The 14,235-nt window shown below is 28.4% G+C and overlaps 1 protein-coding gene across 10 annotated transcripts in view; it reads left to right on the top strand.

Moving 5' to 3' along the window:
* Window positions 1-14,235, top strand: part of CtBP (C-terminal binding protein) — a 284,561-nt gene that overhangs the window by 246,577 nt on the left and 23,749 nt on the right. For 7 of the 10 annotated variants that reach the window (XM_075367884.1, XM_075367866.1, XM_075367872.1 and 4 more), the window contains 2 exons: window positions 2,024-2,113; window positions 8,801-9,007. In XM_075367884.1, the coding sequence (XP_075223999.1) occupies window positions 2,024-2,113; window positions 8,801-9,007 (297 nt within the window). The remainder of the gene's footprint in view (window positions 1-2,023; window positions 2,114-8,800; window positions 9,008-14,235) is intronic. The other 3 variants (XM_075367881.1, XM_075367885.1, XM_075367886.1) reach the window with 3 other exon arrangements.

Below are 14,235 nucleotides of genomic sequence, written 5' to 3'. Positions count from 1 at the left end.
GAATCTTTCAGTAATCACTTCAAATACTTAATTTCAAATGAAACAATTTTGTAAACCGTAAAAGAATATTTTGTATCATTGAATTGTTTAAAGTTGTATTTATACCGTAATTTTTCTAAACATAAATTTTTCATTTATCACATTGCTATTAGAAATGTTTGTACCACTCGTGTCAGTGTAAAATACATGCAGCCAGGTGAATGACTTTTTATGGGTATGGAATAGTCAGTTATTAGAAGTTGTAGGTTGTACTATAAAGTCAAATAGAGGAGGAAAAAACTATTATGTTTTAGTGATTTGTTGGGTTTCTATGCCTATGATATTACATAGATTTTGTCAAATTCCTTAAAATTTAACCCTACCTCTTATCTTTTTGTTCAGGAAAATTTGATGTAATTTTAATCTTTGAATCTGTTGCTGAAATGCTTATGTTAAGAGGTGAAAGAGAATACCAGTCTTATTTTAATGTTTCATTTTTGTGATTTTTTTTCCATAAAATATCTACATGATATTTTTTCTTGGGAAATAAAATTAATTATATTTGAACCTAAACAAAGAAAAAATGTACATATCAGTCATTCTAATATTTTCTTACTAGCTGTTCATATTTATTACTGGCTAGAAACCTTCGTAGAGTCAGATCTAAATTTCTTCAATGTAACAACAAATGCATGGGTCAGGTGATGTATATGTATTGTAGGTTATCATTTTATCCTTTTTTTATATTATCCCATTGTACACTTTTTTCTTATGTCCCATTCTGTTCAGCTACCTAGACTCTCACTTAAGTGTTTTCAATTTTTTCTTGATTCATCCATACCAGTACTTTTTTTAACATTCCTTAATTTTTTAATCTGTCTCATTTTGTTTTCCTTATCGTATACATATTCATTTTCATAGCTTGTATCCTTTCATCCCCACCATCATCAGTGGCTCTGCTCTATAAAAATTTAAAGGTAGTATGTTTTAATACGCTTTTATAAAAGAGATTATCTTAAACTACAATAAAAATAAAAACTCTTGGTTTCATTTTGATTCTTGTTCCAAATTCTTCATATTTTTCCTTTTATATTTTTGAAATATTTAAAGTACCTCATCACTTAACACATCCATTATCCAAATCTAGACAGAGCAATCATCTTACCTTTCTCCATGTTAATCTTCATTACCTACTTTTCGTTTCTCATTATTTTATAGACCTTAATTATTCTGCTTTTATTCTGTCCCTCCTCCCACATCAAGTCATTTGCAAACAAATTTTTCCACATCTTCCGTATTACATTGTTAGTAATAAATAACAAAGAAGGTGAATGTTTCAAATTTTGTGAGATTTAATTTATTTTAATGGGCTTTAACATTTAATATATTTACCTAGCTGCTATCTATTATTTTTTTAATACACTTTCATTTAGTAAGCTAAATACTCATCATCCCTTTCTTTAAATGTGTTTATTTTATTGATATCTTGAATATTTAGATCGTTTATACTAAAAATGTTTACTTGTTTTTCAGGATACACTGCATATACATATACTGATTTAAAAGAAAAATCACATTATTCTGATATAGTTTTTTTAAATTCATATAGAGTATCAATACAGTATTGTATGTATAACTTTAATTATAAATTGGGTTATAATAGCATCTTTTCTGCATTCATATTGCTTTGTTACATTTTTTTAATAGAAATTTTAATATTTTATAGGGATTTGTAGCCTGGGAAAATGTACAGATTCATATATATTAATAGCATGGTGCTTGCTGATTGGCCTTTTTCATTCAAACTGAAGCAAAAAATCCAATATGGCAGGGCCATTTGTATGCTTAAAAGAAAAAAATGTACGCCTAAGTGATTGTAAATTCAGTTTAGTTTCTTTTCTTTTTATTTATTTATTTTTTTTATGAATTAAAATTATTTCTATGAATTAGACAAATTTCTTTTTAGCATATATATCTATGTTTTATGAATAAAATTTTGTTTTAATTTTTATTTATTTCGTTATTGTCTTCTGTGTGGTTTAAGGTTATTGGACCTAAATTGGAAAACTGCCTAAAACGAGAAATACATGAAGGTGGATATTTATCCCCTTCAGAATCAATAATGGCTTTTAAGGTAATACATTCATAATAAGCATAAATTGTTCGGGGTGAACTAATAATTATAATTATTTTTACTGTAAAGTTTAATATCAGTTTTACTTTTTATTTACTTTGTCTTTTTTTGTAATTAATGAAAGTGAAATATAAATCATTGATCTTTTCATATTTTCACTTTGTGTTTATGTAATCGTATACAGTAGATTCCCAGTTTATTGCTATTCAATGTAAAATTGCTTGTATAACCACAAACTTATAATGACTTCCTTAATTAACTAAAAATAAGCAATTGTTGATTGTTAAATTAAGGTAATAGTTGCTCCTATACTGATGTGTCCTTGGCATAGTAATTGAATAGCAAAACTTATCCCTTCTTTCTGATTGAAGGCTCTTGCTATCCAATAACTGCTTTTATCCTTTCACCTTCACTCTTTTTATCCTCCATGCATCATTTTTATAAAACTAGTGCACTTTTACTGAAATGTTTATAAACTTATATTCTTATGTTGCCTGATCTACTTATAGTGAATCTGTTTTTTTTTACATACTCGATTTCTCCATTAGTTACAGATTTATTTTGTGTTGTGTGCAGTTATTATTTTACATTGATTTACATTTCATTGTCATTGCAAATTGTCTTTTATAAAGTTGATTATTGCAATTAATAGGATAATTAATTTATCTTTGTAATCTCATAATTTTTTAAAGATATAATGATGGAAAAAGAAATTGACAAGCTCTTAAAACGTCCAAGAAGGCAATTTGTTAAATAAATAAAAAATAAAGAAAAAAGACATTGAAACTAAAGGACTGCTTATGAAAGTACGTGAGCTAGCCTTAAAATGTAAATTACTACATTGAACTTGTATGGAATATTAAGAATAAGAAACAAGTACAGATATTTGAAAGAAATAAAAACTGACACCAGAATAATAATTTTAAAAAACTCTCGTTCTAGAAGTAGAAAATATTTTTAAATATTGAATTAACTGCCAAATGCGATTGGCTTAGATGTTTTAACTATACTATTTCTCCAAAAGCATCATATCTTCAGTGTTTCAAACATTAAAGCAACAGAGAGGTAAAACTGAAGAAGCATTGTATGCCACCAACTGTTGGTTTATTGAATTTATAAGATGAGTCAGATTGTACAACATTAAAATATTGAGTGAAGGTAATAGTTCAGTTCTTTCAGTCGCTGAATGCTATCTTAACATGTTAATTGAAGTTAAGTAATGTAGAATTCAGCACATTGCTGAATGTCTGTGAAACAGGCCTCTTATTGGAAATATTCACCAATGCAGAAATGAATAACCAGAGAAGAAAAAGTATACCTGATCTTAAGGGCGTGAAAAAACATCATAATCATGTTTATATTCGATATAGAAAATTATATGGAATCCAACCATTTAAATCCAAATAAAACGTTACTAAAATGTAATCATTGTTTCCAAGACTTACAAAACAATTTTAATTATGATGCCAATGACTTTATTTATGATCTCTCTTCAAAACCAGTTTAGTTGTTAAAGCAGGGGTCTACTGTATACAATACAATTAATTACAATTTAGTTAAAATTTTGGTTAAATTGTAACGTTCTCTGTTAATTAAGAAATTGTAATTACCAAGAATTGTCATGTTTAACTTTATTTAACAAATAGTTATTAGATAAGTATTTGATACTATTAATGCTTAGCAAAGGCAATATAGAATTTTTTCTTGAGAAATCTGTATGCTATATAAAATATGTATATGAATACATATTTTCAGATTCTAAAAATTATTTTTTTCTTATGCTTCTTATAAAAATAAACTAAATCTTGTAAAGGTGAGACTTCCATCTTGAATTAACTTATCTTTGATGAGTTATTATAGATGAATAAGAGCCTAGTTTTAATGGTTGACATTGAAGTCCCTGAGTTCATAACCTGAATGTTGTCTAGTTATGTATGATGGTTGATGCAGTTCCAAGTTAGCTTTCAGAGTGTCTTGCTTCCAGGGAAAATGGAATTATAAATAAAAAACAGCAGGGAGGGGATAGTCTGCCCTCAGAGGAACTGTTACTTCTCTATTAGGAATAGTATCTAAGATCAGGGTAGTTAACTGTTGTTCCTGAGACCAAACTTACTTTAAAGAATGAAAATTTTTATTTGATAAAATCCTGTAGTAAATCTATTTTTTTTTTTTTGTGTCTGTGTTCATTACATGGAAAAGAAATTTGGCTGAATTAGATATGAATGATACTTTATAATGATCTGCTTCTATTTTGTAACATATGGTATGCCAGATTGAGTTTACTGAACTGGAAGAGATATGTATTGTAAAGTGATAGGTTGTTTGTTGTCCATGAGACCATAACAATCCTACTTTCTAAGTATTTGTTTTTATATATTAAATTAGCATCTTAGTGATTTACATTGAATGCATTCATTTTTATTTTCATTCGTATACAAAGCATTATTCATTTTATATCTGATTGTCTTGTTTATATAAATTTCATCAACTCATGCTCTTGAAAGTATATATTATGAGTAAATTGAATAAACAGTTTATTAATGATAAAAATTTTAAGTGTCAGACAATTACAGAAATTTCTTGTATTTTGAAACTTTATATACTTTATAACCAGTTTGCTTATTGGTAGGGTAAAGTTTTTTTTTATTAACAGAGATAAATCTTTATTATAAAATTATTTACTGTATGTTTTTTATATAACTGTTGTTGTCATTATGTACTAGGCAACTAGCATGGTGTAATTATAGAATGATTGTATTATTTTATACACAGAAAAAAAAGTATTATTTTTTTTTATAAAGACTCCAGAACAATTAAAATCAAATGAACAAAGTTTTAAAATCTACTGTTTTTTATGAATATTATTATTATCATTATTCATTTTAAAAACTCATAGAATAGAAGTTTTTTGAATTGTGAATATTTTGATGTTAAAATGAGTGAATGATAAAAAGTATGTTTTAATGTTTTCCAGTAGTGTGTATTCTTAACAGCTTGCCATACTGAATAGAAGTATAAAATAAATGGTGGGGAAAATATTTCAGACCAGATTTACTTTCTTAAGGTATTAGATTTTTATAAATAAACTTTTTTTAAAATGATTATCAAATTCCATGTTATAAAATATTGTTAAAATGATTTGTACACCTAATTACAGTTTAGTAGTAGACTCTGTTCATCAATACAGGGCTAATCATTGCAGAATTAATATATTTTTATCCTGTTACACCTGTCACCAATCCTGTGACTTCCTCGGTTTACAGATAGCTCAGGCATTCAAAGTTAGTCACAGTAATGTATCGTTATTTATAATTGAACACAGAAAGTCTTGTCTTGTGTAGAATAAATGTTTGCATCATATCTATTCTTTTGTAAGTTATTTTTTTTTTTTGTATAAAAATTGTCATTTTTATAGTAATGGATTATTTCATCATAAAATAAATACTGGGCCACCAATTAATTGGTGAAAATATTTCTAAGTGCTCGTAGAAATTTAAAGAATCCCAGGAAAAGTAAAAATATACTTGAAACTTTTGATGCTAACATCTAAATACTACCCCAAAAAAATTTCAAAGCATTCATCAAAGTTATCAATTAATTATATTATACTGATTTTTGTTTTCACAATGTTTTATATTAGCTGGGAATTATTTAAAGTTTCTGCAGAAATGGAGCTACAAAGAACTAGAAATGTGTGTAGTATAAGTTCTGTAGAATTAAAATATAAAAGTAAAGCATTTAAATAAATTTAAATTACGACTGTAATTAAAGATTTCATCAAGTATGTCATATTAATAAAATGTTGACAATGTGTGATTCCGATATACCAAACACAGGTTTAATTTTGGTCAACCATGTTCAGAAGAAAGGTTTTCATATTATAATTAATGCTTAGCAATTTACCTAAAAAAAATGTAATTAGTAATAACTGTTATTTCAATTTAAAGTCATTCTACTTATATACATATCCAGTTTTTTCAATATGGTAAGAAAAGATATAAATTATTAATGTAGACAAAAGTAATCAAATTATTAGTAGAATAAGTCATGTGTGTAGTAAATTTTAGAGAATAGTTTAATTTTAAAGGGTTGTCTGTGCAATCTTTAGGAAGTCATTGTTTCCCTAGTTAGCCTTTTGTAACATGCTTGTTATTTCTGAAAATTGATGTGTACCAGTTTCAGGAATGATCTTTGGTTACTTTATAATTATATATTATTATATTCAGCTGTATTTAACATATGAGCGTAGGGAAAAAATATGTTTTATATATAAATACAGTAAATATATTTTTTCCTCTATTTATATTATAAAGCAAAACCATTATTGTGGTTTAATTTCTATGAGCATTCTGCCGTATAATGGAGTGTTTGAAAGTACAAAATATGTACAGCACTTCTTGTAGTCTAGATAGAAATACAAGTTTTGTTTCCATAATTGATTATAAACAATTACTGATTGGGAAAAATACAGGACATTTCATAAAATAAGTTCAAGGTTATTAAAAATTTATGGTAAATAAACTACTGAACAGCTCAATAAAACTAGAACAGGATTTCTTTGAAGCTTAGTTTGATTCACTGACAATTGCTGTAGACATTCCTGCTGTTAGGGCAAGATGGTTTAGTTACATGAAAGATGGCTGCTGCAGGTTAGGAGATGTTAGGCGGCTAAGTCCATAATTTTTACACAAAATGTGTTTCATGTAAACTTTAACAACCACCATTTTGTAGACTTTTTTAGTGTGCATTGTAAACAGTCTCAAGAAAAAGTGGTTGTCTGTACTAATGAAAATGAATCAGTTGTTCACTGAACAGAGAAAACAAAGATCTTACAGACTTTCAATTAATTCATTGTCATCTTTGTAAGTCGACCACAGTTAGAGACAGAGAATCAAAAATGTGAATTATGACATTGTAGAGGATAATTTTCAAGAGCAATAGTTGATCACTAGTCCTCAGAACAATGTGTTCAACTGTTGTAGCTAGATAAGACGTGCATTTGATAATGGCCTGACTGGTGAAAATCATCAAATGCTCTAGCTATAAAGATCACTAGATGTAACACTGACTTTTTTTTAAGCTGACAAAAAATTAAGTGTTAGATTTACACCATAATATATTGTAACCAGGGTTATACCATATCGTGAAAAGACGTAAATTTTTAGAGTTCTATAAAATATAAGGTTATTTATTGCTGATGTAAAAAAGAAATAAAACAGTGAATACTTTTGACAAACCTGGCAGGTGTGGTGTGACAAGAACTAGAATATTGTGTCATAGATGTGTGACATGTGGCATCCATTGGTATCATGGATGTTGTAGTCATCTATAAACATTCAGTGCTTGTAGATGTCAAAAAACATGTTGAGAAACTGAGTTCTTTATCGTGTTTTGGTTTATCAAGGTATGATCGGTAATTAATATGTAGAGAATTTGTATGATCTGAAGAACATTGCTGTCTTATTATTAGTATGGTCAGTGTTAGTGTGAGTGAACAAGTTATCAGGATGTCTTGTATAATACAAGAACCACAAATTTTAAATCAAATTAAAATTAGATAATTTTGTTGAAAATTTTAATAATTGTCGACTCAGGAATTCACTTTAATTCTCTATTATGAAAATAGTATTGTTTCCTGTTAGCATTGCACTCATTACTGTTGTAGTCTGAAAGTATTGTCAATGAATATTTTTTTGTGTTTTGGGTAATTAAATAAGTTCCATAGAGATATTATAAGTAAAAAATTATTTTAATTTATATTGATCAATCTGTAATTATTAACCTGTACATAGACAATATCAGGTTTAAATTTTTAGGGATTGTCATTTTGACAATGAATTATCAGTTTTGGGAAAAGATTTTACCAAGTAACACGGCAAAGGAGCATTATGAAACTAGAATGACCTATTAGTAAATAACAAGATAACATTTCTTGTTCTCAAATGTAAGGACATTTAAACATTGTATAATAATTAAGATTCTCTTTTAAATTACAAAAATTAAGAGCAATTACATTCACGCCTAATTTTAATTAGTTTTTTAATAAATTGTTTCTCAAGTTAAATTGTGTGTGCGCGCGCTCACGTGCCCATAATAAGACTTAAGTTAATGCAATGTTAAATCTGTAAGCTTAGAAAAGAACAAATATCTAATAGAAGGAACAGCTTAGTTTGTTTAAAGGATTAAATTTCATTTTAGTACTTTATAAACTAAGGATTTGGTTACACTTGTACAAAAATATTGTTAATTTAGGATTCATCAATCTATATTTTAAAAATTTTGATTATGCAGTTTGTTCTTAGTTGCCTGCAGCTTTTTGTGATATTGATTATGTTGCATGGTACTGCACATTTGAAATCGTGAATTTGTTCACAGCTTAAGTGCTTTTTGTTATTTTTTTATTGTATATTTTATTAGTGCATAACTTATATTAGTGTACAGTTCATAATTATTGACACAACCTGATAGTAAAAAATTGAGACAGGAATGCAATTCGTTATTTTTATTTTGTGTATATATTGTATAAGGCAAGACAGATTTTTATAGTGTCAATATTATATTTAATTTAGTTTACATTTTGCATATGGTGTTGGTTATTCAAAATGTGTTATTGCAGTTTTTTGTGAATGACATATGCCATGAATAATGTACTTTTGATTGTATTAGAGAATTTTAAATTTGTTTTAGCAGGTCGGGGCCGCTGAAGGTATGAATGGAGGTTACTATGCTGCTGCTGCCGCAGGTAATGTTGGAGGCACAACTGGAGCCCTTCCTGTCCAGCAGGCACATTCGACTACACCTCATGAGGTGCCCCACTCTGTTGCTGGAGCGCCTCCGCCTCCACAGCCACCTGCCCCTGCCCCAGGTCCACCACCTGGACTCTCACATTCACTAGTCAGTATCTGAAAAGTACTGTTAAATTTTTTTTTATTCATGTATATTGTTTTTGTTGTGGCTATACTAAAACCCATTATATATATATATTATGGGTGTGTGTGTGTGTGTATATACATACATATAAACATTAATCATATAGAACATATTGCTGACTTCACATCTGGTAGTTTTGTTTAATTTTGTAATTAAAGAAAGAATGTCATTCTTTTAAAAGATTTTAATTAATTCATTTTATTCTCCTGGTGAAGCATTAAGCATTTAATCATGAACAAGAAAAAATAAAAATTTTCAAAAAAAGTAAATGTTATATTTTGTTAATATTAGCTAATTTCAGCTGCTATGATGCATTGCAGTAAATTGTTTATTACTGTGTTTGTGTAGTGGAACATTTTCTAACATAAAATAACGAACTTACTATTTGTTGTCTTTTATTAATGTTCAACAGAATCTTGTGTTAAAGAAACTGATGTATAACAAAAAAAAAAAAAAATAAAGAATATAAGCTTGAAATGAAAGGTATTGTCCAGAGTTCCTAAAATTATGTTATAAAAACATAAACAAATTAACTTAGATATTATTGGCCTTTTAAAGTGATCTCCTTTTGTATGGATATTAAAAACCCAATGGTTTTTCTAAGATCGTAAACACTTTTGGAAGTCATCGTTCTGTGGTGTTCATTAATTTAGGCTTGATCTCCTCCCATTCTTGATATATCAGGTAAGCTTCAATTTTGTCTTTGGAAGAACCTCATGTGGGGTTAAGTCTAGTGAGTAGAGAGGTTGTGGGTTATTGCCGTGTTATTTGACACCAAGAATTTATGTACAAATAATGTATGGGTGTATACATTGTTGTGTTGCAGAAGCCAAGATTTGTTGCACCACTTGTAAGGTTGCTTGTATCAGATGTTCTCGGAATTTCAGTTTAATTGTTCATTAACATTTAATCTAGTTGTAGAAATATTTTTGTGTGTAATGCCATCAGACTCAAAAAAGCAGTTGATCAAGCAGCTCTTGCTTTTGTTTCAGAGTTATAGCCATAAAACTGGTAATTTATTACAATAGGGATATTGGAGGTAAAGTTTTAGCAAGTTCTTATGGACTTGCTGCTAAATGCTAAGCAGCCTTTGAATGCTGTGGATTGTTCTTTCAGGATAGTTTCAACCATTTTTGCTACAGTTTAGATGTATTTTTAGTAAAAGGTCAACCAAAATGCTTATCATCATCTGATTGTTGTCTATTTCTAAAACACTTAATACCAATCATATGTTTGTTTGGCATAAAGTATGTTCATCAAATGCTGGTGAATTTCTATGGTTGTCTTACCAAGTTTGAAGGAGAATTTAACATATATTTGTTACTTTCTACTACTACTCACCATTGATTATTGTCACAAAAACCAAAAGCACAGACCTACATAACACTAAGAAGTACACTTTGCACTATCTAACGCCACACAACTATAATACTACTAGTTCCCACTCCACATTCAAATTTTAAGAACTGGGTAGCATTTTGAAAGCGAATGAAGAGTGTATTTGAAATAAATGTATCTGTAATATTATATAGTAAAAAACTGAATAAGCAATAATTCCCCATAGACAATTTATATATCTAATGTTTTTTGTTATTTCTTTCTTACATAGTGTACATTTTATTTTCAGCAGATTGTTTTGACTGAGGTTCTATTTTAATTCTACTTTTTTTTTAATATTTGTCCTGTTTATTTACAAAACTCATTTTCTGAGTTCTACATGAGTTTGTTATTGAGTGAACATACATATCTTTCATTGTTAAGGAATGGAGAAGAAGTTTCTGTTGCTTAGCCACTATTAACAGCAAACTGAAAACTTGTTTGTCTTTTATTTCCTGTCATAGAGACTATGCATTATATCATTCTTCACATATTAGTCATTTTTTTCTCAGTATATTTTTAAATACTTAATATAGTATTTTATAATTTTTTTTAATATAATTTTTCTCTTTTGAAACCTTCTGTAAAAAAAAATAATATAAAATAGGAGATAGAATAGAAGTATCTTTGATATTAATCCAATATCTGTCAAACCAAGCGGCCTTTTAAATTGTCCTTGTTATTTCTTTCTTACATAATGCAACCATATTATTTTCAACAAATCGTTTTGAGGTTCCATTTTAACTCTTACTTTCTAAATCTTATTTGATAATATCTCTTACAACAAGGTTATAATTCTCCTTTGTACCTAATTTGAAACTTTCCTGATGACTTAATTTGCTTGTAGACCTCAAGTTGTTATAAAATGTAATAGAAAACAAAATCCTCTGTTCACAAAATTGCTAGTTAATTTGGTCAGACATTTCATTTTCCCAATTAACAACTAAATATAGAGAAACTTAGCAAAAAAAAAAAGACTACACTTGTAAAATACAATTGACTACAATGGTATCTTCCCATAAAGTATATTTTGAATATTGTTTCATCTTCACTTTCATAGTAGTTAACTTAATCTATTAGCTATGATACCACAGTTAGAAATGTTTTTGTCATGCATACCAATTTTTGAAAGCATATTTTCAATTAAATTAACTTTGGGTTTGTCAGTTTCTTAATTTGATGAGAATTAACACAAAACAATCTTGAATTATGACATAAATTCTTCATTATTTGTAATACTTCTTTCTCACTATTTGTAACAATTCTGCTTCAAAAACATTTAATTGTACTGTGATTGACCCTACTGAATGAATATATTAAGTGCTGTATTTGAGGGTCTGTGATTTGGTTACGAGGAAAAGCTGTTCATAAACCATTTGGTAGAAACAGTATCTAGAAGGTTTAGGACGGGGTACAAACATAACATCCAGTATTCCTTCTCACTCTTTTTTTGCACGGGTTTTTGCGTGTAATTTTAGTTCTGTTTAATTGTGAAAGCTATCAAAAATACATATTCTTTACATACACATATCAGTTGGAAACTGAGTAAATTTGATTTCCATTGTATTATGTGTTTAATTTTATTACATTTAATTAAACCAGATAGTTTATGATGTGGATAGTATGTTTGTTATGTTATAATTTGAGTAAATATATAACAGTTAATTTCAACTAAATTATTTCTTAATATGAAGATTGTTACCTTGCATCAGCTATTGTTCATGTAGGTAAAAATCTAGAATTTATTTGTTTAATGAATAAAAATGTAATGCATAGTGATTGGTCTCTTGGCTTCCAGTATAACTGCTCATTAGATATATCTTTATAACTTTTTAACAATTTCTTAGCTGTTTCATATCTATAACTATCCTGTTACTCCAAATTACCCACTTAGAGAAGGATAGATATCAATTTTATAATAATATTCTGTAAGGCAAGTATGATCTTGCCTTACAAGATCTTCTGTAAGATCTTGATGATCTGTGAATGATCAAGACTATCATATATATATATATATATATATATATATATATATATATATATATATATATATATACTGCTTGGTGGAATAGTATGATAATTTTGCAATTGCTACCAAAGCAGTCTTGTTTTCCTATCTTTGCCATCTCATTTCATGTATGAACTGAATAACTGATTTTTCCATTTTTTTGTTATGGAGGGGATTGAAGATTTAATTTCTTCATGATTAATGGTAGATGGTCCTTAAGCAATGTTATTACTGAGATGGCAGAAACAAAGTCACAAAATACAACAATCCTTTTGAATTCACATCAGATTCAAACCTGGTTAAAGAGGCAATATTAACGTCAAAATATGATGGGTAACTTCCTTGAGGTTTGTGGAAGAGGAAAACTTTATTCGAAAACCCAACATCAGTATAACCATTATATTTAAAAACCAATCAATTAATAAAACGTTGTGGATTTAACTTGAAAAGATAATTTTTCGGGTGTGTACTGTTGGTCAGAAAAATTTGTTATGAAATGATTTTATACTTTAACCTACTGTATCTAGGGAAGAGAGTCTGGTTGAAAATTGTGTAGTGTTTAGTTGGATAATTCCAAACATAAGCTAGAATGTTCCTAAGGAAACCCTGCACCTTTCTTTTTTTTATAGCTGTATTATTTCTTGTGGAAAAGTAATTCTGTTGCACCACCGCATTTTTAAGTGGTGTCATATGATCATTAGAATGATGAGTAGTTTGTAGTGTGCCTGTTCCCATTCTTGGAAAAATGTGTTTCCTTCTGAAATATTGGCAGGATGGGTATTTGCTTTCAGGAAAGATACTTGTAGCAGACTTAAAATTGGGGTTTTTATGTTATGGTTTTTCATAGTAGCTCACTCTTTTTCACCATTGACCCTTTTTTCTTATTATTGTTTATTATTCACTGCTTCACCATTTTGTGTTCCATCAGGTATATAAAACCCCACACAATTTTGCTGAGGATGTTGTAAGTAGTACTTCTTTGGTGTGATTCCCTGAGGAGAGGGAGGTTCAGTTCCTTTGATTCATTTGTAGATATCAGTTGTGTCCCTCTTAAAAAATGCAGATAAAATAATTACATCTTATTTTATAAATTTTGACGGTGCATGTTTATTGTTCTGTACATTGATCTAAATAAATTGGTTACCATTTATTACTAAAGTTAATAATAGTCAGTTTCCTTAAGAAACTTGAAATATGAAATTTGAAAAAAAATTCCCTTAGCAGTCTATCCCTTAAGAAAAACTTAATTTTATATATATAAAATGAATGTTTGTTTGTCCCGTATGCATTTCTATACCATTCATCAGATTGTGATGAAACTTTGGTGAGTTGTGGGCATGTCCGTGAAGGTTTCTCAATTAGTTTGAACCTACTAGCTGGCACAGGTCGATATATTTTGAAAAATTGTATTTATGGTCTGATTTGGCTCATATTCAGAATATGTGTTTCTAACATGGAAAGAAACTGTGTTAAAAATGGACCTGCTAGATGGCACTGAGGTTGAGATATTTGGAAAAATTTCATTTATGGTTTGATTTGGCTTATATTCAGAATATATATTAGTTAGTTACATGAAAAGAAATATTTATGCGAAAAATAGAGCAGCTAGGTGGTGCCAGGGTTGAGATATTTAGAAAAATTTATTTATGGACCAGTTTGGCTCATATTCAGACAGAATATGTATTAGTTATGTGAAAAGAAACATTTTTGCAAAAACTACACCCATTAGATGGCGTTGGTGTCGAGATATTTACAAAACAGACTTTCTTCTATATATATATAAAAGGCAATGTTCATATGTGTGTTT

Source organism: Lycorma delicatula, chromosome 1 (genome assembly GCF_047948215.1).
Source record: "Lycorma delicatula isolate Av1 chromosome 1, ASM4794821v1, whole genome shotgun sequence".
Taxonomy (NCBI): domain Eukaryota; kingdom Metazoa; phylum Arthropoda; class Insecta; order Hemiptera; family Fulgoridae; genus Lycorma; species Lycorma delicatula.
This window is presented reverse-complemented; position numbering and strand designations above follow the sequence as displayed.